The sequence below is a fragment of the Scyliorhinus canicula genome, chromosome 14 (genome assembly GCF_902713615.1).
Source record: "Scyliorhinus canicula chromosome 14, sScyCan1.1, whole genome shotgun sequence".
Taxonomy (NCBI): domain Eukaryota; kingdom Metazoa; phylum Chordata; class Chondrichthyes; order Carcharhiniformes; family Scyliorhinidae; genus Scyliorhinus; species Scyliorhinus canicula.
In genome coordinates this window covers 77,016,328-77,039,085 of record NC_052159.1, presented here as the reverse complement: position 1 = coordinate 77,039,085, position 22,758 = coordinate 77,016,328, and the positions used below count along the sequence as shown (strand labels likewise).

Sequence of the window (22,758 nt, the reverse complement as noted above, 5' to 3'; positions counted from 1 at the left end):
CCCTCACCCCCGAGTGCCCTCTCAGTGACCTTCAATTTTCTTAAAATCTCTGTGCTTTGCTGCTGCATCTGGGTATATCCAGAGGATGCACATTAGAGGTGGATGCAGCCTGCTGCTTACCACGCCCTGTGGCCTTTGATTCCCCTGGCGTGCATCACCAGGAGGACCTTAAACCGGATGGCCCCAGCCACCTTTTCGGTTGCATATGCCTCGCTGTGCCACCCAGTTCTGCATGCTGACCCCAAGATGTGCCGTTGTCAGGGGTGGGCGACTCGGAAGAGCTGCTAACCTCCGTCACCTCCCAGTAAGGTGGTTCCGGGTGGTCCCCAGCGCTCCCGGTCACTGCCCGTAGGACCCTTGGGACAGAGGGTCAGTCCGAAAAGGTGGCTGAGGCCATCCGGTCTAAGGTCCCAGAGGCCCCTGCGTCACCTGACTCTGCCAGCCCTGGCGGCTCTCCATTGTCTGCACCATGGATGGCACTCATAGATGCCCCTATGTGACCAGGCCATGCTCTGCAGTGCCTCAGCAATGCCCAGGTATATCTGGGACATGCCCCCAGTGACTGGGAAATGCTCCAGGGCGCCTCGGCAATGCCCACCTGAGACTGGGACATGTTCGAAAGCACCTTGGCACGGTCCACCTGCATCAGGGACAAGTTCTCCAGCGGATGGGATAAGCTGTCGACACGCTGTGCCATGGCCATTATGACTGCGCAATGCCTTGGACACCACTACTGTAGGTGCTGACTTTGTGCTCCAGACTCCCAGTATGGTTGGCATCCTAGCACTGGTGGCTTCGGTACCATGGATTGCTGGCGCCATCTCCTGAACCTGTAGTCTTTGGGCTCCCTTAATTGGTTATGGACCCGCTGGAGTGTTGCTGACATCTCCCTCTGAATATCACAGCCGCACTCGAGCGTCTGCATCAGCTCCGGTATAACCTGGTCCAGAGGCTCAGCATCTGACTGGGACCCAGCTGGGTCCTGGGATCCAGCAGATCTCTGACTGCTGTTTTGCCTGGGGGTTCCTGCCACCACCTGATGTGCATCAGCAACTGTGGATTGCTCACCAGATTGTGCCCCAGAGGCCTGACCACTAACACCCACTGAGATGAGTTTCTCTGCGCTGGTGGAGGGTGGGGATGACAGCTGTGACACCTCAATTGTGGCATCCTCAGAGCTCTTCTTCGAGCTATTCTCATGGGTGGCAGTGGTGGTGGTGGGAGGGGGGCACTTTGGAATGGCCGGCACTATCGGATGCAGATCCTGCGGGGGAACGGACATGTGGGAAGGAATGATCATCTGGCATTAAAACTCACGTGTGATGGGATAGCTGGGTGGGGGCCGGTGGACACTAACCTCCGCGGCACAGGCTAAACTTGACCGATCTGTTCTCGGCCACCCATGCAACCTCCAGTGCCTGTTCCTCTTAGGGGCTGAGGACTCTGATGTCCGGCACCCAGTCGCCTGTCCGGGCCTTCTCCCATCTGTTGTAGGACAACTTCTCCTGCAGGGACAGAGAGGTGCATTGTGAGCTGCACGCTTCATGCTTCGCAGGATGTGGGGGTGGTATTATGGGGGTCAGGTGTGGGAACTACCTATGGTCGTGGGTGGGGTACGCAGATCTGTGGCATGGTGTGCTGAGGCACAGGTGCAGTGTTGTGCTGGGAGGGTGGTGGGTATTGGGGTGATGCTAATCGCATGGCTGGAGGGGATGGTGACCAGTGCCAGGTAGCCGAAACCAACTCATCTGTGCGGCCCAGTGGAGGTCGTTGAGTTTCTTGCAGAACTGGGTGGCGGTCCTCCGAGTAACACTCCCAGCGCTGCTGGCCATTGCTACTGCCTCCCAGGCAGCACTGGCTGTCATGTGGCTGCCCCTCCAAACTCCTCAGGGAACAGAGTATCCCATCTGAACTCCACCAAGTCCAACGGTCTGGCCAGCTTGGCATCTCCGAATCATGGGGCTGATCTGCACGGTGCATGGCTGCATGCTGTCTGGGGTTTGTTCTACGGGATTGGTTTAAGTTCTGCACCTCCTTATTAACAGGGAGCTGCCGAGCGTGGTTCTGATGAATCAACTGGTGGGACAGTCTTTTCCGGCACGAAGCCCATGGGCATCATTAAGTGCCGAATTAACGTTCGATACCAATAATGGCCTTGAGAGGTCAGCTGTCGGGAAACACCCAGCTGTTCCTGCTCACTACCACGCTTAGACCCTTTTCCGTCAGATCACGCCCAATGTCATTGCCTGAAACTTGTGTGACGTGGACTGTTACTTCCCACTGATCAACCCACTCATTTTTGATGCTGGAACCTATCACCATAGCTTTGTGAGATAAGGCACACTGTGACCCATTGAAGAAATGCATCATTATCTCCTGGAGAGCATGGCACAATCCAATGGCCATGTTGGGCCAGAAAAGCAGCTCGCCGGGGTGCAGCGTGGCCAAATAAAGCCGGGAGACCCTGCTCCTGTGATCTACCCGGCTTACCACATCTCGTGAGATTCAAAACGATGTCGCGAGAACGTTGCAGCTTTTTGGCAAATCTGCGTATTAAAGCGAGGCAGTACGCCTCAGCATTGGTCTTGGCGGGGGGGGAGAGCTGCTGGGGGGGGAGGGGGCGGGGACTCTCTCCTATTGTGTTCAGGCTGCGGGGGAGGTAAGGAATTGTTTCAGTGGCCTTGGAGATCGGGGACACCATTTAAAAACGGCATCCCGATCTCTCACTACACGAGGGAGTTCCGGCGAGCTGACTTCCTCACTGTACAAAATGGGGTTGTTTGCTTCTCAGCCGCGCATTCCTTGTTCAGGCCCCTGATTCAATGTGAGTCACATTGCATAGCCATGTGTTTCTCCTAGACACACTGCGAGTGCTGAGAAACACGTGGCTAAACGTGCTCGATGGGGGATTTTGTTCCCTTTTGGGAGAATTATCCCCTTTATACATTACACCAACCAGGTCAAAAACCTTTTTTTTTCTCTTGAGCAGTAAATCATCCATGCTTACTTTTGTTCAATGGATAAGGAACATCAGTGGATAAATGGAATTGAGATACAGATCAGCACGAGTGATTGAGCAGGCTGAATAGCCTACTCTTGTTCCAATCATTTCTATGTTCTAATCACATATTGTCACAACCAAGTAGTTAGGATGAATGTTTACAAAAGATCTGTCCAAAACTGGACCCTAATATCAGCATTGATATTAGTATTGTTGCTATGTATGTGGTTTGTCACTTCTCACTTCACAAATTACAAAAGTATGTATCATATTAGACCTGTACGGGTTCGAATCTTGGCCCTGGGTCACTGTCAGTGTGGAGTTTGCACATTCTACCCATGTCTGCGTGGGTTTCATCCCCAAAACCCAAAGATGTGCAGGTTTGGTGGATTGGCCACGCTAATTTGCCCCTTAATTGGAAAATAATTAATTGGATACTCTAAAAAAAATTTTTAAATTAGACCTGTATGTTGGGAAACAGAATTAGCAGTGAATTATTATTATGTAATGAAATGGATTTGACCTGTACTGGATGTTAGAAAAAACATCTCGGACGAGAGTAAACTGGTGTTTCAAACATAGCACTCATCTTTCAAATGCCAAAATAGATGGAGGCAAAGTTGATGACAGTTGTTAGAAAAATAAAAGCTTTGATTATTCAATCACCATTCTACATTCACAAATACTTTGTTTAATCTCATGAACTAATCTGTCTTGGCTCTCAATATTCTTGGATATTTACGATTTTCTCAAAACTAATACTGAATCCTTTTTCTGTCTCTTCTGTCAGAAATAAAGATTACAGGCACAGGTAAGGGAATGATATGTATGATTTAACTTTGCTAAATAATAGGGTTATTTGTTTTGCAAAAACACTTCAAGCAGAAGTCAGGTCTATGGAAATTAGTTGCATTTATTATTTTGTGATAGCGATAGGCAGAGTGGAACTGCTGTCTGGTTGAGGGAGAAAGTCAGATAATACCGCTGTACCCATCAGTCATTTGAGTATCATTGGAAAATGAATATAAATGGAGCATTTCATATCATACAGTAATGGCCTTGATACCTTTGAAGGTCAAGGTGTTCCGAGATAAAGATAAAATAGTCTAGGAAGAATCAAATGGAAGAGAGCAGAGACTGGGAGTCCAATTAATAGCACCATTGTTATGCTCTCAGATTCAATACCCAGCAGTGTTTGGGGAGGGAGTTCAGCTATGTTGAAGGCTTAAAGGTGGGAAGTGGTAAGGGAGCTGTCAGGGGGGCACTATCTAGTAGGTCGGGTCCGCGCACAGCCGGCGCCATGCTTTACAACGCGACCTCTGTAGGTTGCGCATGCCATGCGCATGCGTGGCCACGGACCCAGCCATTTTCCAGCCATTTATTTTGTGACGGTCGGGGGTTTACCTGGTGCAGCTGCTAGCCCCTCACCGGTTGCAGCATCAGGTTAGGGGGCGGCACCAATTTTTATTCCATGTATACCGCCACAGATCCTCCGCACTTAGCTTCAGAATCGGAGAATCTGGCCCTTGTCGTTTCACAACGCCAAAATCGGTGCCAAACTCTCACCTATTCCGGGACCAGTGAGGAGCTAGCAGCGGCGCCAGGAAAAACTCCTGGCACCCGTGCCAAAAACAGCCTGAGAATGCCACATGGCACCGGCCATGCGTGGGCCCAACCTGCCAAATACGGCCCCACAGGACAACCCCTGGCCACCGCCCACCAGTCCCCCTAGCCCACTCGGATGAACCCCCCCCCCCCCCCAGCTAGCTGCACAGCTCCCAGCCGACTATGGCGGCGCTGAGCACAGTCGGCGGACACCACGCCGGATTCCCGACTGCTCAGACCACACATCAACCACACGGTCAGGTACTCAGATCATCGGGGGCGGAGCATCGGGGAGAGCCTTCAGGTGGCGCGCCAATCCTGTTCCAAGGGCGTGCGGCGGCAACACGATGATGCCATTTCAAGAGGGGGCGGAGAATCGAAAACGGGCATCAAACCGTTGGGCGTTGGAAGGAATTCTCCACCTGATCACCGATTACGATATAGGTGTCGGGCAACGGAGAATCCTGCCCTAAGTGCTGACATTGGGACTGAATCGGTGGTGTTCCATGACCACGGAATTGGCGCCAATAGATCTGCTAATGGGCTAGCATCAATGGCATGTGGAACTCCAATGAAAAACGGTGTCCAAGTTGCCGGGTTTGGGATTGGCACTCAAGAGGCTGACAAGCTGCAACCACATATGATCACTCCACTGCCCACACACTCTTATTCCAGCCAATAAGATGGCAGCCCAAACAGCGGTACCCAGATTCGCTGATGCGGAGATCGAGGGAAGGAGGCTGCCACCAACTGCCGTACACTGGGCCTGGGCACAGATGGCAATGGCCGTGAGCCCCATGGACACCACCGCCAGGACCGGCCAGCAGTGTCGCAAGAAGCTGCACAGCCTTCTCAGAGCGGCAGGGTGAGTAGCCAGCGCCATGTACCTGGCACCAACCCTATCCCCCACACCAGCCCACCTCCCCCACACCACCGCAACCCCAGCACCCCATCACTCCCACATCACCCCAACTCCCCACACCGGCCCAACCCCAGCACCCCACCACTCCCACATCACCCCAACTCCCCACACCGGCCCAACCCCAGCACCCCATCACTCCCACATCACCCCAACTCCCCACACCGGCCCAACCCCAGCACCCCATCACTCCCACATCACCCCAACTCCCCACACCGGCCCAACCCAGCACCCCATCACTCCCACATCACCCCAACTCCCCACACCGGCCCAACCCCAGCACCCCATCACTCCCACATCACCCCAACTCCCCACACCGGCCCAAACCCAGCACCCCATCACTCCCACATCACCCCAACTCCCCACACCGGCCCAACCCCAGCACCCATCACTCCCACATCACCCCAACTCCCCACATCGGCCCAACCCCAGCACCCCATCACTCCCACATCACCCCAACTCCCCACACCGGCCCAACCCCAGCACCCCATCACTCCCACATCACCCCAACTCCCCACACCGGCCCAGCCCCAGCACCCCATCACTCCCGCATCACCCCAACTCCCCACACCGGCCCAACCCCAGCACCCCATCACTCCCACATCACCCCAACTCCCCACACCGGCCCAACCCCAGCACCCCATCACTCCCACATCACCCCAACTCCCCACACCGGCCCAACCCCAGCACCCCATCACTCCCACATCACCCCAACTCCCCACACCGGCCCAGCCCCAGCACCCCATCACTCCCGCATCACCCCAACTCCCCACACCGGCCCAACCCCAGCACCCCATCACTCCCACATCACCCCAACTCCCCACACCGGCCCAACCCCAGCACCCCATCACTCCCACATCACCCACCTCACCCACACCACCCCACCTCCCCCACACCACCGCAACCCCAGTACCCCATCACTCCCACACCACACCAACCCCCACTTCCCCCACAACACCCCAACCCCCACAACACCACCCCAACCCTCACCTCACCCCACCATCACCCAACCCCCACCCCCTTAAACATGTTTGTGAAGAGGCTTTTGTTACACTATCTGGTGTGCGCCACACACGTGCAGTGGTGCATCAGGTGGAGTTAGGAACCCCCGAGGGCGTGGACAGTCGGAGAGCGGCCTGACACCCGGGACTAGCTGTTGGCCAGACGGGTCTTGGGTTTCTGGAAAGGGAAGTTCTATCGATGCTAGAGATGCTACAGGAGGGGCTGTCAGCAACTATACAGCGCCTGCAGGTGCAGTTGGAGGACTCCAACCGCCTGCAGGGGCAGGAGGCAATGCCGGCCATGCATGCCATGCAGGCCAACACCGCACAGCTGGCGACTGCGGTGGAGGATTTGGGGCGAAGGTATCGGCCATGGGTTGGGATAACCAAGGCCTGGGGCACATTGTGCGGTCACTGGCTGAAGTACAGGACAGAGCTTGGCCCAGTCACAATGGGTCATGGCTGCGGGCATAAACGGCATTGCCTAGGCACTGGCTGACCTGAGCAAGTCACAGAGGGACATGGTACAGTCACAGAGGGAGGTGGCCCAGCCCCTAAACTCAATGGACACGAGCATTGAAACTCTGGTTGAGACAAGAGTGGGCATCCAAGACTGGCAGTGTCAGGAGCAGGAGGAGCCCCTGGAGCTCGTCGAGCCACACCCCGTTAAGGAGTAGTCCGAGGGCCATCAGGAACTCTGAGGTAGGAGGAGGTGATGGGCCCCGTGCCGGTGATACACGCAGTGCCGATGCTGGAACACTGCAGCATGTCGGACTCACCCCACACCACACGTAACCCCATTCCCCCGTTCCCGTTCTCCCCCATCCCTGGCGCATCCAATGGGCAGTGGGCAGAACAGGGTTGCACCACGCCACTTGGGATGCCTGGGAGACAGCCAGACTCGTCCAGGCCCGGATGCTCCAGAGGACGGCAGCCAAAGGGACCTAGGTCATAGGTGGGAATCACAGCAGGCTGCCTCCACACCTATTGTACCAGCTGTGGGTCAACCTAAATGTAGAGTTACGGCCCGCAAGGCCAGAAAGTTAGACACCAGTTAAGTTGGCACAGGTGCAGCACATATAATAGTGTTAGGGTCTAGGGCACAAACCTGTCGACACATGTCCACCTGTTTCCAATAAACACCTGCTGAGAAACATTTCAACCTGCTTTGATGCTCTGTCAGAAGCGTATGAGGGCTGAGCTGTGCTGGCTGCAGAGGGAGCGCTGGGGCAAAGGGGGTGGGCGGTGGGGAAGGATAAGCGGCCATTGGAGGGGGCCACGGGCCAGGACCCCAGGTCAGCCACTGCTCACGGCCCCGGTACCTGGCCCCACATCCATCCCTTGCATCCCAAACCCCCACACACAGCCCCCTTCACTCCCCGCACCCCGTCCCACCTCCGCCAACCCAAGGGTTCAGTGGGACTGTGAGATGGAACGACCAGCTCGCATGCAGGGATCACCCAGGTAGTCTGTGGAAAGTGCCCGTGGACAGGAGTAAACCGTTGTCAAACGATGCGGGGCACCAGAGTTCATCCCAGAGCAGGTTGTCATCATCCTACATCTTATGGACCAGACTTGCTGTTACTGCCAACCCAGGGCCCGCACCCCTTAGTCAGGTAGAAAGGAATGCTGAAGGGGGTTGGTGGGGGGTGGTGTGATGGTGAGACACGATTTTCGTGCTGCCGCCGGCCAGGCCCTTAGTCGGCAAACCTCAAAGCAATTAGAGCGTCCTGGACATGCCGGCCCTTGCGCACATGTTTTACTGCCTGCCCGGACCTCATGCCCTGCTTACCCTGACCCTACCCCGCATCCTCCTCGTTGGACAAGGCCTGGTGTTTATCCCCTTCCTCCAGCACATGCCTCTCTGCCACGCGATGCTGTGGAGGACGCAGCAGCCACCACGATGGGAGAGTCTACTAGCGCTATATTGGAGGACCCTTTCAGAGTGATCCAGGCAGCTGAATCGCATTTTCAGGACATCGATGCACCACTCGATCACGACCCCATTCGCGGCATGGACATCATTGTAGCGGGTCACTACGTCACCCTGTGGCCTCCAGTTAAACATCGCAGCCACGACTGCAGCGGATAACCCCTGTCACCCAAGAGTCAATCCCTCACCCTTCAAGACGTGCCTCGAAGGTGTCAGGAACCGTCGAGTGTGCCAGAATGAAGGAATTGTGCACACTGCCCGGGTATTGGGCGCAGGCTTGCATGATATGCATTTTGTGGTCACACACCAGTTGAGCGTCCATAGAGTGGTATCCCTTTAGGTTTGTGAAGACGACCCCCTCATGCGCCGGGGTTTGTAAGGGAACATGCGCCCTGTTGATGCCCCCTAGACCTGGCATCCCAGCAACGGTGACGAACCCCACAGCGGACGCAACCTGGTGGGCTTGGTCCGAATTTAAGCTGATATTGTCCGACCAGGAATACAAGGCCTCAATTATGGCACGGACGCACCTACTCACTGAAGTCTGTGGAATGCCTGGCAGGTTCCCCCATCGGTGCCTTGAAGGACCTCGTGGCGAAGGAGTACAGGGCGACCGTCACCTTGTTGCCCATCGGGAGTGGGAGTCCTCAACAAAGGTTCCAGTTGTGCCATGATCCGGCAGATATGTCGCACTGTATCCCGCTCAGCCGGAGTCTTCGACAGCTCGTCTGGTCCGGCAGGTTTTCAAGTGGCAGGCGCTGACGGTACACAAAAAGCCTCATGCGGCGTCTCTTTCCCACCTTATCCTCGGCCTTTTGGATGACTGGCTCTCCATCCTCTGGGGCTGGCTCCTGCTCCTCTGGGTCAGGATCCGCTGCTACCAGGCGCTTCCCCAAGCAACTCCTGTTTGTACAGCCTCAGTACATCCCCCAGTGCTGCGGCAGCTAGGATAATGGCAGCCATTCATTATTGGATTTCAAAGTCCATTGTTTGCAGGGGTGAACGGCAGATATGTTAGCATGGTGAATATCCTCAGGCCCAACCAGATCCAATGGGCTACACAGTGGCCCCGGCCTACACTGCAGCCACTGCCCCCGTAGGTTGCCCACCCTAGCCGTTCTCCCGGCATTCTGCCCTCCGCACCCCTGGCCCATTGGTCACTGGCAGCATTGAGGCCTCAGGCACCCATCCCTATCGGCAGGGGTACCAATGGCTGGTGCCACTCATGCCAGAGGTACGCTCTGCGGCCCCCATCTGGAGCTCTCCTGTAGCGGCTGCTATGGGCATTGCCCATGGGTGGGCCGCCTGATGCCCCACCAGAAGATGCTGCCTGGTTGTAAGCGGGGAGTTGATTGGGTGGAGATGGAGTGGGGGGGGGGGGGGGGGGGGGGGAGTTGGGTGGGTGAGTGCACCCATACAGCCGGTGTCACTCTACGCAGTCATGGGCCATGGTCGGTGACCGGTGGGGTGCGCAGCAAAGAGGCTGCCTTGTAGGCCACGGCAATGGCAGCCATGCCTGGACACCCCAGTCCGTGTGGTCACCCCGACACCACGGCCCATCCCCCAGATACCCCCTGCCACTCTCCCCCAATCCTGGCAGAGGCGGAGCATCGCGGGAGCCATGGAGAATACCGTGACGGGCCCAATAATTATATGCCAATGGCGTTTACTGTACATGCGGCATATAATGCATTACACCGCTACTGAGGCACCAGAGTGTGGCATTTTTTCAGGTGCCCAGTGCCAACCTCGATTTTTGACTGATGCCGAATTCTCCACCCAATCGTGTTTCCTGTAGTCTGCAAGAGAGAAAACTGGCTGGCCGAAGGTCTGAAAAATTAAAACTTCAAATTAAGTATTTTAATTTTCCAAGTTAAAACTTTAAAAAGGAAAGAGGGTCCAAAAGATTAAAAGTCTATTTAACTGAGTAGCAACATCTATTGTGTGAACCAGGCTGTTGAATCTGAAACAAACAAAATGCAACACCTCTTGGCATTGAAAACTTCTGTCAATGGCCGATCTGCAAGTGTACCTCGTGGTATCGTGGGTTATCCATCAGGGCAAGTTTCCCATGAAAGTTCTCAATGTATTTCACGCCCCACACATCAAATTTAATGTACAACTAGTTGATCATCCATCAGACTGCATGCAGGAAACCAATGCTGTGCAGTTTTCAAGTCAGGGAAGATTAGAGTGGAGAATCATTGAACTAGTGTGGAGGTAGTGTTGCATAAATAGACGCACAAAAATAGCACATGGGGGAAGCTAGAACCGGGTGAAGTAGAAATGCATGGTAAAGTGCTGATGGGGTGAGGTGCAAGCTGAGGGAATAGGAAAATATAAAAGTTTTGCAGGATTAGAGGGCAGGGATAAAGAAGGTAAACAATATGAGCGTTTCTCGGTCTTTGTTTGACAGGGAACAATGGAGATCAGTTGATTGGGGAAAGAAAGTTGAAGATTGCTGGATCACAGTTGGTTTGGAGGCTGAAGAGAACAAGTGGTCTGTTGGAACCTGTGAAGCAGGTGCATTAAGGGGGATTGGAGGTTAAATGGAGGGGGAAGGAGAAATGGAAAAAGATGAGGAGATAAGAGGTTGGAGAAAGGGATAGTAATTTGACATTGTGACAATGGAAAATTGAAAAATAAAAATGGAACTCTGAGAGATGAATTGACTAAAAAAAAAGGAGTTTGGGTCGAATGGTTAGAAATTACAGCAACTAGCTTTGCCAAAATTTAAATCTGCAAGTAACTATTTTAAAACTCCATTTAAATCTTGCGTTTAACTTGTGTCTTTTTTTTTTAGTAACAGCCCAGCACACAAGTACTACCTCTCTGTGGATGCAGTATCTGGATCATTGTACCTGTCTGATACAAATAGCAGACGTGTCTATAAAGTAAAATCACTGACTGGAATCGAGGAAATCGCAAAGAATGCTGTGGTTGTAGCTGGAACAGGAGATCAATGCCTTCCTTTTGATGAAGCTCGATGTGGTGATGGTGGAAAAGCGACTGAAGCCACTCTAAGCACTCCGAGAGGTAAATTCTCCAGCCAAATAGTTAGTGCAACTTTATTTATTTTCATGGTCAGATCATCAGTACGAGAATATTTAGCAGAGATTCTTGCTTTCGGAGTCTGTAGTAATTGGCAATAACAGTGCATTTGTTTTGAAGATTATTACTAAGGTTGCCGTTATATTATGTGACCATTCTTAGAAAAGCCATCAGTGTGGTGCACAAAGTACAGCCAACTGAGCTGACTTGACAGTAAGATGTACTCTGGTTGAAACTCCTGCTTTGCCCATCAGGAGAGAGCTCTCTAAATGTGCTCACAGCTAGAGCTTCGCATATCAAAACAGCTTCTTTTTACAGTTAGGAGGTGGCCACGATCATTTATAGCGTTATACAGACTGAGTCATGAAGTTTGCAACATGCCACATATGATTTTTACCCCTTTCCACCCCTCTTGTGTATGTGTAGAGGGTGAGAGGCAAGTTAAAGTGGACATTATGTATTAGTTTATCGTTAACCAGTTGTATTCGCTATGTATTACATTATAGTTCTTGTATAAATAAACGGTAATTGTGTTTACATTTACAAACCTGGTGACTGTGAATATTGGGCAATCAAGGGCCAAGACTTTGGGTATTTTTATAAGAATTATTGCTTAATTTACTTTTGTTGTGATTCCGGGATACTTGGGGCTGGTATTGACCTCGCCCTAACCCAGGGTGTCATAACAGGCCTGCTGACAACTGGGTGAGTCCCTCAAGCACTTACCCAAATCCTAATCAGCGCCACACATCTCACCCAAGGTTTTACAGAGCTGCTGGCCTCGGATTGGTCGGCAGCTGTCTGAGGGGGTGGGACATTCTGAGGGGCAGAAAACCCACTTACAGCCTATTAATGGTGAAATGGCTAGGGAACAACCGGTGTCCGCTTGGGTGGGCTCCTATCCATCCCACCGCAATCTTTTAAGGAGTGGCTGCAAAATCTGATGCCTTGTCTAGTTCTGCCCATAGCATGTAGATTATTTGTTTATAATGAGTTACATGAATATTTTCCAATTATTATTAACTTATGTCCCAATCACAAAAGGAGGAGAAAAATTGTGACATGAACAAACCTGGCTAGATAAGAGATGAGGAAAGATTTTTTTCCCTCATGGAGCAAATCATGGCTCCAACATCAACTAATTCCATTAAAGAAGAGCTGGATAACTATTTCTTGAAGAATTAAATCGAGGATTATATGAATACATCTAGATAATTAAATACCTTACATTTCACTGTAAATTTTGTGCTACTAAACCCAAAGTGAGGTCAGCTCCAGAATTTGTTTGAAGTCTTATCCATGATTTGTTGCCTTCCATAGACATTAAATACGCGAGTTGGTTTTCTTCTTGTCGTGAGACCAGTTGTGTACGTGAGTGAGCTCTTCTCACATCCTACTTGCTTATTCTGTCAGAATTGGTTTCAGACAGATATATTTTCACTGAAATTTTCCGATGTGCAGTGTGAGCCTTCTTAAAAATCCTGGGCGAAATCTTCCCAAAATTACAAATAAAGTGTTGACTCCGGCAAGAAACCGGTGTGAAGCTCACAGGCTGCATAGCCCGCTTTTCTCGCCTATTGAGAAACACTCCGTGCATTTAAAAAGAGGAAGTGAAAATCAGACAGTCAGCGACGGGCGGGGCCTGAAGACGCCAGTAAGAGCAGTAATCCCTTTTTAAAGGGTATCTCGATCACCGATTCAAGGCAATCAACAGGGCCACTTGGTGTATTTTACAAACTGATACAATTGCTTTGAAATATTTTTTAATAAACATCAACATGTTCTGTGGGAACACCTGTGTTAGGTAAACAGTGCTATCATTGCAGAAGACCAAAGGAAAATATTGCGTATGCTGAAAATATGCAAGAAGCTGAAATACTCGGCAGGTCTGGCAGCATCTAGGAGAGAGAAACAAAGTTCATGGGCTGGATTCTCTGGTCAGCGACGCCAAAATCACCTGAGACCTGTCTGCTGATGCTCCACCCTCAACCGTCCAAGTTCCCGATGGTGTGCGTCGCATGTGGTCTTATCCGTCGGGAACTCGGCGTGGCAGTTGTGGGGCGGGATTCTCCTACCTCCACGCTGGATCGGAGAATCGTCGGGGGGGGGGGGGGTGAATCCAGCCCCCGCTGGCTGCCGAAATCTCTGGCGCCGGAGATTTGGCGGGGGTGGGAATCGCACCGCACCGGTTGGCGGCCGCTAGTAGCTGCCCGCCCCGGCGATTCTCCGGCCTGCGATGGGCTGAGTAGCCACCCGTATTCAGCCAGTCGCACCGGCGTATGTTACACCAGGTATTTGTCGGCAGGACCTGGCTGTGCGAGCGGCCTCCGGGGTCTTTGAGGCGGGCGCGGGGGGATCTGGCCCCGGGTGGTGCCCCCATGGTGGCCTGGCCCGCGATCGAGGCCCACCGATCCGCGGGTGGCCCTGTGCCGTTGGGGCACTCTATTGATCCGCGACGGCCGCTGTGGTCATCCACTCCGGGGCCGACGTAGCCCCTGAAGGTGGGGAGGATTCCCCAACATTGGGGCCGTCCGGCGCCGGAGTGGTTTACGCCACTGCTCGGCACCAGGACCCCCACCCAGCCGGGTAGGGGAGAATCCAGTGCCGCCACAGCCGGTGGAGGGCCGATCCGTGGGCAGGGGTGACATTGCTTGGGGCTGGGGGCACTGTGGGGGGTGGTCCAGGGCGTGCGAGCCGGCTGAAGTGGGGGCACTATTTTGCGGCCGGGTCCGCGAACTGCCTCCACCATGTAGCACTACACGACCGCTGCAGGCCGCCGCCATGCGCATGCGTGTCCACAGACCCGGGAATTCTCCAGGGCGTATTGGCAGCTCGAGCCAGATGCTCTACGCTGCCGTGCTGCTGGTCCCAAGCAAAACGGGGAATCGGTGGCCGTTTTTCGCCATTTTTTCTGGCATGAAATGCCACCGTTCCCAAACCGGCGTGGGGACAAAGCCCCAGAATTGGAAAATCCAGCCCCATGTTTCAGGTTGATAACCTTTCATCAAAACTTCAAATAAAAGATTCACGATGCTCAAAACATCTCACGAGGTTCAACGGAATCTCAAGAGATGGTGTAATCAGGATCTCGCCTTTAGTGTTCAAGATCCAGATCAGCTTATTTAAGTGAGCCATTGGGCTCTTTCAAATATGTCTGCGCCGGATTCTCCTGGAGCCTGGGTTTTGCAAAACAAAAGGGGCATATAAGGTGGGATGGAGGGCTGGTTGTTTATTATGAAAATTGTGTGAAGTTGAATCGATGTTTTGTATATTATAAAATGGAAAATGTCCTGAATAAAAATACTTTTTTTTAAACTCTGTTTCTCTCCCCACAGATGCTCCCAAATTTATTGAGTATATCCAGCATCGTCTATCATTACAGAAAATGCTTTAATAAGATATTGACCAACAAAACTAATTAGCTACTATGTTAACACATACAGAAATATGATTACTTTGAGCAGGCCTGCCAATTCCCTTCTAATCTGAAAGTTTATGGCTTAATCAGGGGAAAAAAGGCATATGACCTGTGCCTAACCCTTACTTGACAACTTTGTTGGACTATTCATTGTTTTCCTTCGCTAGGTATTGCTGTCGACAAATTTGGTCTGATATACATTGTGGATGGAACAATGATTCGCCGGATTGATCAGAATGGAATCATCTCCTCTGTGATTGGCTCCAATGACCTAACATCAGCACGGCCTCTCAGTTGTGACTCAGTGATGGATATTTCCCAGGTAATATGCTTATTATGCAGTGTAATCTTGCAAACCAAGTAATCCATTTACAGTTTCATTATTTGTGGACTAATTGAAGATGAAGGATGGGGAATATTGGCTAAAAGATAAGTGGTAGGAATTTCCAATTTCTCCCAGTTATCCACCATTACTTCAACATATCCTCAGAGGAATAGTAAAAATGGTCATTTCCACTGGTTCACTGGGTTTACGTCAATCTTGCACAAAAGGAGGAAATTCTACCCTAAACTATCCAGTGGCTGGAAATCTCTCTGTGCATTATGGGTTAGGTCATAGTCGGTACATGATTTTGAGCCTAGCATTAGTAGAACAAATGGAGATAATCACTGGTGATACTCTTGAGTTTGAGGCAATGATTTTTAAATCAAATAATTTTACATAATTTACTTGTAAGTGGTAACTTGGTTCTTCAAGCATGCATGTGCTTATGAAAATAGCTAATCACTTTAAAATTGTAATGTTTGTGAACTTCTTTGCGTAATGTAAGGGCAAGTGGGATGGCAGAAACCATTCTGAGAAGAAATTAAAACAACATAAATAGAAATGCTAGAATATTATTCACCTAAAAGAAATTCATATTAAGATGATAATAAGGGCAGCACGGTGGCGCAGTGAGTTAGCACAGCTGCCTCACGCCGCCGAGATCCCAGATTTGATCCCGGCTCTGGGTCACTGTCCGTGTGGAGTTTTACACATTCTCCCCGTGTTCGCGTGGGTTTCGTCCCACAACCCAAAGATGTGCAGGGTAGGTGTATTGGTTACGCTAAATTGCCCCTTAATTGGAAAAAAATAATTGGACACTAAATTTATTTGTAAAAAAAGATGAGAATTGTATTCTGTCTGCCTTCCTGGAAGAAACTATCTGCCAATTCACTTTCAAAATCTCAATGGTTGTGCCTTTGACACTCATTCTGCCACATTTCTGCAGCCACTCACTTATTCAACCACAAACAGAACTCTTTGATGCCCTAGTTCCCAACAAAACCATTACTCTTTCACCCTAGCCAATCGTTATTTGCCCTGGTATGGCCCTCACATCCACTCCCTTATGTCCAAGGGATAAAAACTTGAAAGAATATAGCGGACAACTAGTTTAGCCATCCAGGGCCAGATCTGATTGGCCAACATAAAACACTATCAGGTCTTGTCTTCATCTGCTAAAAGAGGATCTTCCTGGATAGCAGAAAGAATCCTAGCCTCTTTCCCTAATGCAGCCCATCTTCTTAAACCACTCTCCTTTCCCTCACCTTCAAATAGGTACAAGTAGCACATTGACTTCTTTGTCACTGAAATTGAGAACAACTTATGAACTGCCTTTGCTGCATCACTCCCTTTGCTGCATCACTCCCTTTCATTAGCCTACAAAGCCAAACAGTATCACTATCCTAGCCATAAACTCACATCTCTCTTTAGTTTCTCTCCCATCTCACCTCATATTATATCTGAGCTCACTTTGTTCATGAGACTTGCTCCCAGTTCCCTTGATCCTATTCCTAATAAACTGGTAATCCTGGCTCCAATGTGAGCTGATATTGTAAATAGTTCCCTCTCTTCATGTGTTGTCTCCCCCTCTGAATGCTGGGGAACTCTAGTGAACCAGCCTCTGCTTGCTGCGTGCACATGTTCATGCAGTGACCATGCTGTGACCTTCAGATTGTGACACTCTTCCTAACAACACTAATACCCACTGAGGTGTGTGTTCCTGAGCTGGTGGAGGGTGCAGGTGTCTGTTCTGATACCTGTGCAGATCTTGTCTTCTCCTCTCTCCTGGCTCCTCTCTGGGCTGGGGCAGGGGCTGAGCCCTGAGAGGGAATCCTCCAATTCAGTACTTAGCCTCTTCCTGGAGGCACCTGTAAGTGAGAGGGGAGAGCACAAGTGACGTCATGAGTTGCCTCCAACAGGGAGGCACATTTGACACTCGGGTTTCTATAAAATGGATTGATCCTTGCTAAGTGTATGCCCAAGTCCGAGCCCCCCATCGCCAATGAAATGGTCCCTCTGCACGCCTGTGAGCTCAGACGCCACCATCTCAAACTTGGTGAGAGTACTCAGATGTGAATCCCCCCCCTCCACACACACACACCATCTTCTGCCACTCTCGGTGGTTGTGATTGATTATGTCCTCAACGTGAACAGAAAATGGGTCTGAGAGAAGATGTATGCATTTGAACATTGTAATTTGGTTCCTTTCTTATACTTCCCATTGTAAGATAGCCCACTTCTGTGTGGCAGGTTATCAGTGGTGCAAATTATACAGAGGGTTGTGGACCAGCTCCCTCCAGAGCACTGACCACATCGACATGGAAGGAGATGGCTCAGACAGGCATCTTGATTTGTGGAGACTGATGAGTGTCTCTGTGCCTCTGTTTACCTATCCCCCCCCCCCCCCCACCCCCATTTCCATGCAATGTTGTATGACTGTTGGGTGCCGGTGATCACTCCATCAAAGAATGGATGCACTGCAGTGGGGCTGTGAAGCATTGTGTACCTCTTGGGCATTTAAGGCATCAGCCACATGTGCTCATGCAGGGTTGATCTCCCTGCTCGGCTGCCTCCTCCTATCAGCCAGGAAAAGTATATTCCTCTGGACTTCCACATGGTGCTCCCCTTCCAAACATCACTCAGTATTGAGTAGCTGTCTCTGAGCGCCATTTAAAAATGGTGCCCAGATATGCTGGTGTGGCATGTGCCATCCAGCCCTCCCTGCCTTAGAAGATATCGTGCAACCCCGGGTTGATCACATAATTGATGAGGCTGGGGATGGACGATACTGCAGGCAAATGAGAAAATGCTGGAAAATCTCAGCAGGTCTGACAGCATCTGTAAGGAGAGAAAAGAGCTAATATTTCGAGTCCAGATGACCCTTTGTCAAAGCTGAAAGGCATAGAAAGTGGGAGATATTCATACTGTTGGTTAAGGGAATGAAAGATGAGTCATAGCTACAGAAACCAAGGGAATAGAGTGCGAATGGCAGTCCCAGAGAGAATAAAAAGTGTGAAAGGCCAAACAGCAAATAAACTAAAATCAGAGGGTAACCTGGGACAGCTGTAGATGTGGGGGGAGGGGAGACATGGGAGAGGTAAAATGAGAAAAAAGGGCAAAGGGGAGAAAAGGTAAGGAAAGGGGGATAAGATATGGGGAAAGAGTGGGGGGATATAAGACAAGAAAGAAATAAAAGGTAAAAACAGTTAAAATGAAATGGAATGAAAACAAAGGGGTCGAGGTGGGGTACAGCTAATCATCTGAAGTTGTTGAATTCGATGTTGAGACCGGAAGGCTATAGTGTGCAAAATGTTGATCCTCCAGTTTGCGTTGAGCTTCACATGAACATTGCAGCAGGCCAAGGACATTCATGTGGGCATGGGAGCAGGGTCTTGTGTTAAAATGGAAAGCAACAAGAAGGTCAAGGTCCTGAATGCGCACAGACCGAAGGTGCTTAGCAAAACGATCACCCAATCTACCTTCGGTCTCTCCGATATAGAGGAGGCCCCATTGGGAGCAGCAAATACAGTAGACCAGATTGGAAGAGGTGCAAGTGAAACACTGCTTAACCTGGAATGAGTGTTTGGGCCTGGGATGTTAAGCATGGAAGAGGTAAAATGCCGGTGTTACACCTTCTGTGATTGCATGGGAATGTGCCAAGGGTGATGGGAGAGGAGTTGGGTATGGTGGAGGAGTGGACTAGGTTATCCCAGAGGGAACGGTCTCTGCAGAATGCTGACAGAGGGAGTGGAGGGAAGATGTGTTTGGTGGTGGCATCACGCTGGAGTTGGTAAAAATGGTGGAGGATTATTCTTTGCATATGGAGGCTGGTGGGGTGAAATGCAAGAATGACGGGGATTCTATCCTTGTTCTTGGATGGAGGGGGTGAGGGTAGTGGTGCGGGAGATGGACCGCACAGTGCTGAGGGCCCTGTCAACAACTGTAGGTGGCAAACTATGGTTGAGAAAGAAGTAACATATTTTCGAAGCACCTCTTTGGAAAGGTGCATCATCAGAAGAAATGCAACGGAGGCGAAGGATCTAAGAGAAAGGGATGGAGTCCTTACAGGGTGTAGGGTGCAAAGAGCTGTAATCCAGATAGCTGTGGGAGTCAGTGGGTGTGTAATGGATATTAGTAGATGGTCTATTGCCATAAATGGAGACAGAAAGGTCAAGAAAGGGAAGGTAAGTGTCTGAGATGGACCAGGTGAAAGTAATGGAGGGGTGGAAACTGGAAGCGAAGTTGATGAATTTTTTCAGGTCTGGACGATCGTAAAAGAGTTGTGGGAGGGGATCCAGGTATGCCTGGAACAAGGAGGATTCCACTTAGCCCATAAAAAGGCAAGCAAAGCTTGGACACATGCCGGTACCCATTGCTACACCTTTGATTTGGAGAAAGTGGGATGAGTTAAAGGAGAAGTTGTTGAGAGATAGAACCAGTTCAGCCAGGCAGAGGAGAGTGGTGGTGGATGGGAATTGGTCAGACCACTTTTCAAGAAAGAAGCGAAGAGGTCTCAGGCCATCTAGGTGTAGGATGGAGGTGCAGAGAGATTGCACATCCATGGTGAACAGGAGGTGGTTAGGACCTGCGAACTGGAAGCTGCAGGATTTCCCATCAGCCTCCGCAGCAGGAATTGATCCTCTGCCCCATCACAGGACTTGGTGTGGGATTTCTGAGACTGGAAATTTTCATCCGAGGCCAATGGAACTTTAAATATTCTGTCAAATCTTCCATCCCCTCTGTGACAATTCTCGCGGTGCTCAGAGAACGGAAAATTTATCCCTTAATTCTGGATGGGTGAATTCCGCCCATCGTGTTTGAGTTTCCACATGGTTTTTCTTGTTTTCTAATTTGTAAGTTTGAACAGCAATATAAATTCCTTCCTTACATCAAGAGTTAAAAGTTTCATAGTTTTTTGTTGAGAAATACTAAATTCTTCTCCGGTCACATTATCATAGTCTCATTAAAGAGACTTTATTAAAAAAAAAAAAACGGTAGCATGGTGGTTAGCATCAATGCTTCACAGCTCCAGGGTCCCAGGTTCGATTCCCGGCTGGGTCACTGTCTGTGTGGAGTCTGCACGTCCTCCCCGTGTGTGCGTGGGTTTCCTCCGGGTGCTCCGGTTTCCTCCCACAGTCCAAAGATGTGCGGGTTAGGTGGATTGGCCATGCTAAATTGCCCATAGTGTAAGGTTAATGGGGGGATTGTTGGGTTACGGGTATACGGGTTACGTGGGTTTAAGTAGGGTGATCATTGCTCGGCACAACATCGAGGGCCGAAGGGCCTGTTCTGTGCTGTACTGTTCTATAAAAAAGTGAACACTTGGCAAACAAAGAGCTCTATTCAATAAATAGGTTATGAAAAACCTGAGTACTTTTTTATTTATAGCTCAAATTATTTCCTCCTGATTTACTTCCAATTTTCCCTCAATCAAGCTGTTCACTATTTTCTTTATGACTGTTGAGGTTAGAAAGCATTTTGATTTTCAAATGAAATTAAAATGTTACACCCTTGTTTGACGCAGGATGTAAAGATAAATCCAGCCACTGTAGACCAATCGATTTAACCTCAGTGGTGGGGAAGCTTCTAGAAACAATAATTCAGAACAAAATTCATACTCATTCCGGCAAATGCGGGTTAATTAAGGAAAGTCAGCACAGATTTGATAAGGACAAATCAGGTTTAATTAACTCGCTTGAATGTTTTGATGAGGTAACAGAGAATGTTGATGAGGGTAATGCTGTAGGTCTGATGTACATGGACTTCTAATCGGCATTTGATACAGGCTTGTGAGCAAAGTTATAGCTCATGAAATAAAAGGGACAGAAGCACCATGGGAAGGAAATTGACTGAGTGGCAGGAAACTGAGAAGTGGTGAACAGTTAGTTTTATATATTAATGGTCTGAGGTGTACAGGGAGCAATTTCAAAATTTACTTGCAAGTACTGTGAAACAAGACGAATATAGTGTAGAACTTCAAAAGGCCTTAGACAAGTTGGTGGAATGAACAGACAAGTGGCAGATAAAATTTAATGTAGACAGCGCACACAGCATTGAAGGGTAGCTCATCAATCTCGGAATGGGAAAATCCAGTAGTCCAACATCAGAGCCCAGTGGGCAGTTCTGGACCACGACAATAGGGAAGAGGTTGGTGAAAGATGAGTAAACAGGCAAGAACAGTTTTATGACAGTATAAGGAGATCTGTAAAATTCATCATATCCCCAAAGCGAGCTTCAAGAAGAATGGTGAACACTGTTTTCCAGGGGCTTCCAAAAACTCCCTTTAAGGTGACATTAAGGAGGTTGGATTTGTGTAATATAGACATTGCACATTTCACCACCCCGACACGGTCAGGCGCTGTTCTCTCCCCGTCCACCCTGTTACTCAAAAAATCTCCCTGGCCTCCGGTCCCCAGTCAGTAGAGATAAAGGGGTTCTGTGTAGCAAATCTCACAGTCCAGGGAAGGGAGTTCAAAAATTACCGGCTCTACGTCCTTCCCCACCTCTGCGCAGCCACACTCCGAGGGTTAGACTTCCAGTGCAACCTCCAAAGTCTAACTTTCAAATTCGGCAGCCCTATACCCCCTCTCACTGTCTGCAGCCTCGCGACCCTCAAGGTCGATCCCCCTTCCCTGTTTGCGAACCTCACCCCGGATTGCAAACTCGTCGCCACCAGGAGCAGACGGTACAGTGTCCAGGACCGGATCTTTATTAGGTCAGAGGTCCAACGGCTACTGAGGGAAGGAGTCATTGAAGCAAGCAACAGTCCCTGGAGAGCTAATGTAGTGGTGGTAAAGACCGGGGAGAAGAATAGGATGGTCATCGACTACACTCAGACTATCAAAAGGTTTACGCAGCTGGACGCGTACCCTCTCCCCCGCATATCCGACCTGGTAAACAGGATCGCGCAATACAAGGTCTTCTCCACGATGGACCTTAAGTCCACCTACCACCAGCTTCCCATCCACACGAGTGACCGCAAGTACACTGCCTTCGAGGCAGATGGGCAGCTCTACCACTTTTTAAGGGTTCCTTTTGGTATCACTAATGGGGTCTTGGTCTTCCAGCGAGAGATGGACCGAATGGTTGACCGATACAGTTTACGGGCTACCTTCCCGTATCTCGATAATGTCACCATTTGCGGCCACAACCAGCAGGACCACGACACCAACCTCCGAAAATTCCTCCAGACCGCAAAAATCCTTAACCTCACGTATAACAAGGATAAATGCGTGTTTAGCACCGACCGCCTAGCCATCCTCGGCTACGTAGTGCGAAATGGAGTTATAGGCCCCGACCATGAACGTATGCGCCCCCTTATGGAGTTTCCCCTCCCTCACTACTCCAAGGCCCTGAAGCGTTGCCTAGGCTTTTTTTTCTTACTACGCCCAGTGGGTCCCCAACTATGCAGACAAGGCCCGTCCACTGATCCAATCCACAGTCTTTCCCCTCTCGATAGAGGCCCGCCAGGCCTTCAGCCGCATCAAAGCAGATATTGCAAAGGC

The 22,758-nt window shown here is 50.4% G+C and overlaps 1 protein-coding gene across 1 annotated transcript in view; it reads left to right on the top strand.

Moving 5' to 3' along the window:
* Positions 1 to 22,758, top strand: part of tenm4 (teneurin transmembrane protein 4) — an 851,752-nt gene that overhangs the window by 773,726 nt on the left and 55,268 nt on the right. The window contains 2 exon segments of the mRNA XM_038818655.1: positions 11,263 to 11,495; positions 15,096 to 15,250. Of these exon segments, the coding sequence (XP_038674583.1) occupies positions 11,263 to 11,495; positions 15,096 to 15,250 (388 nt within the window).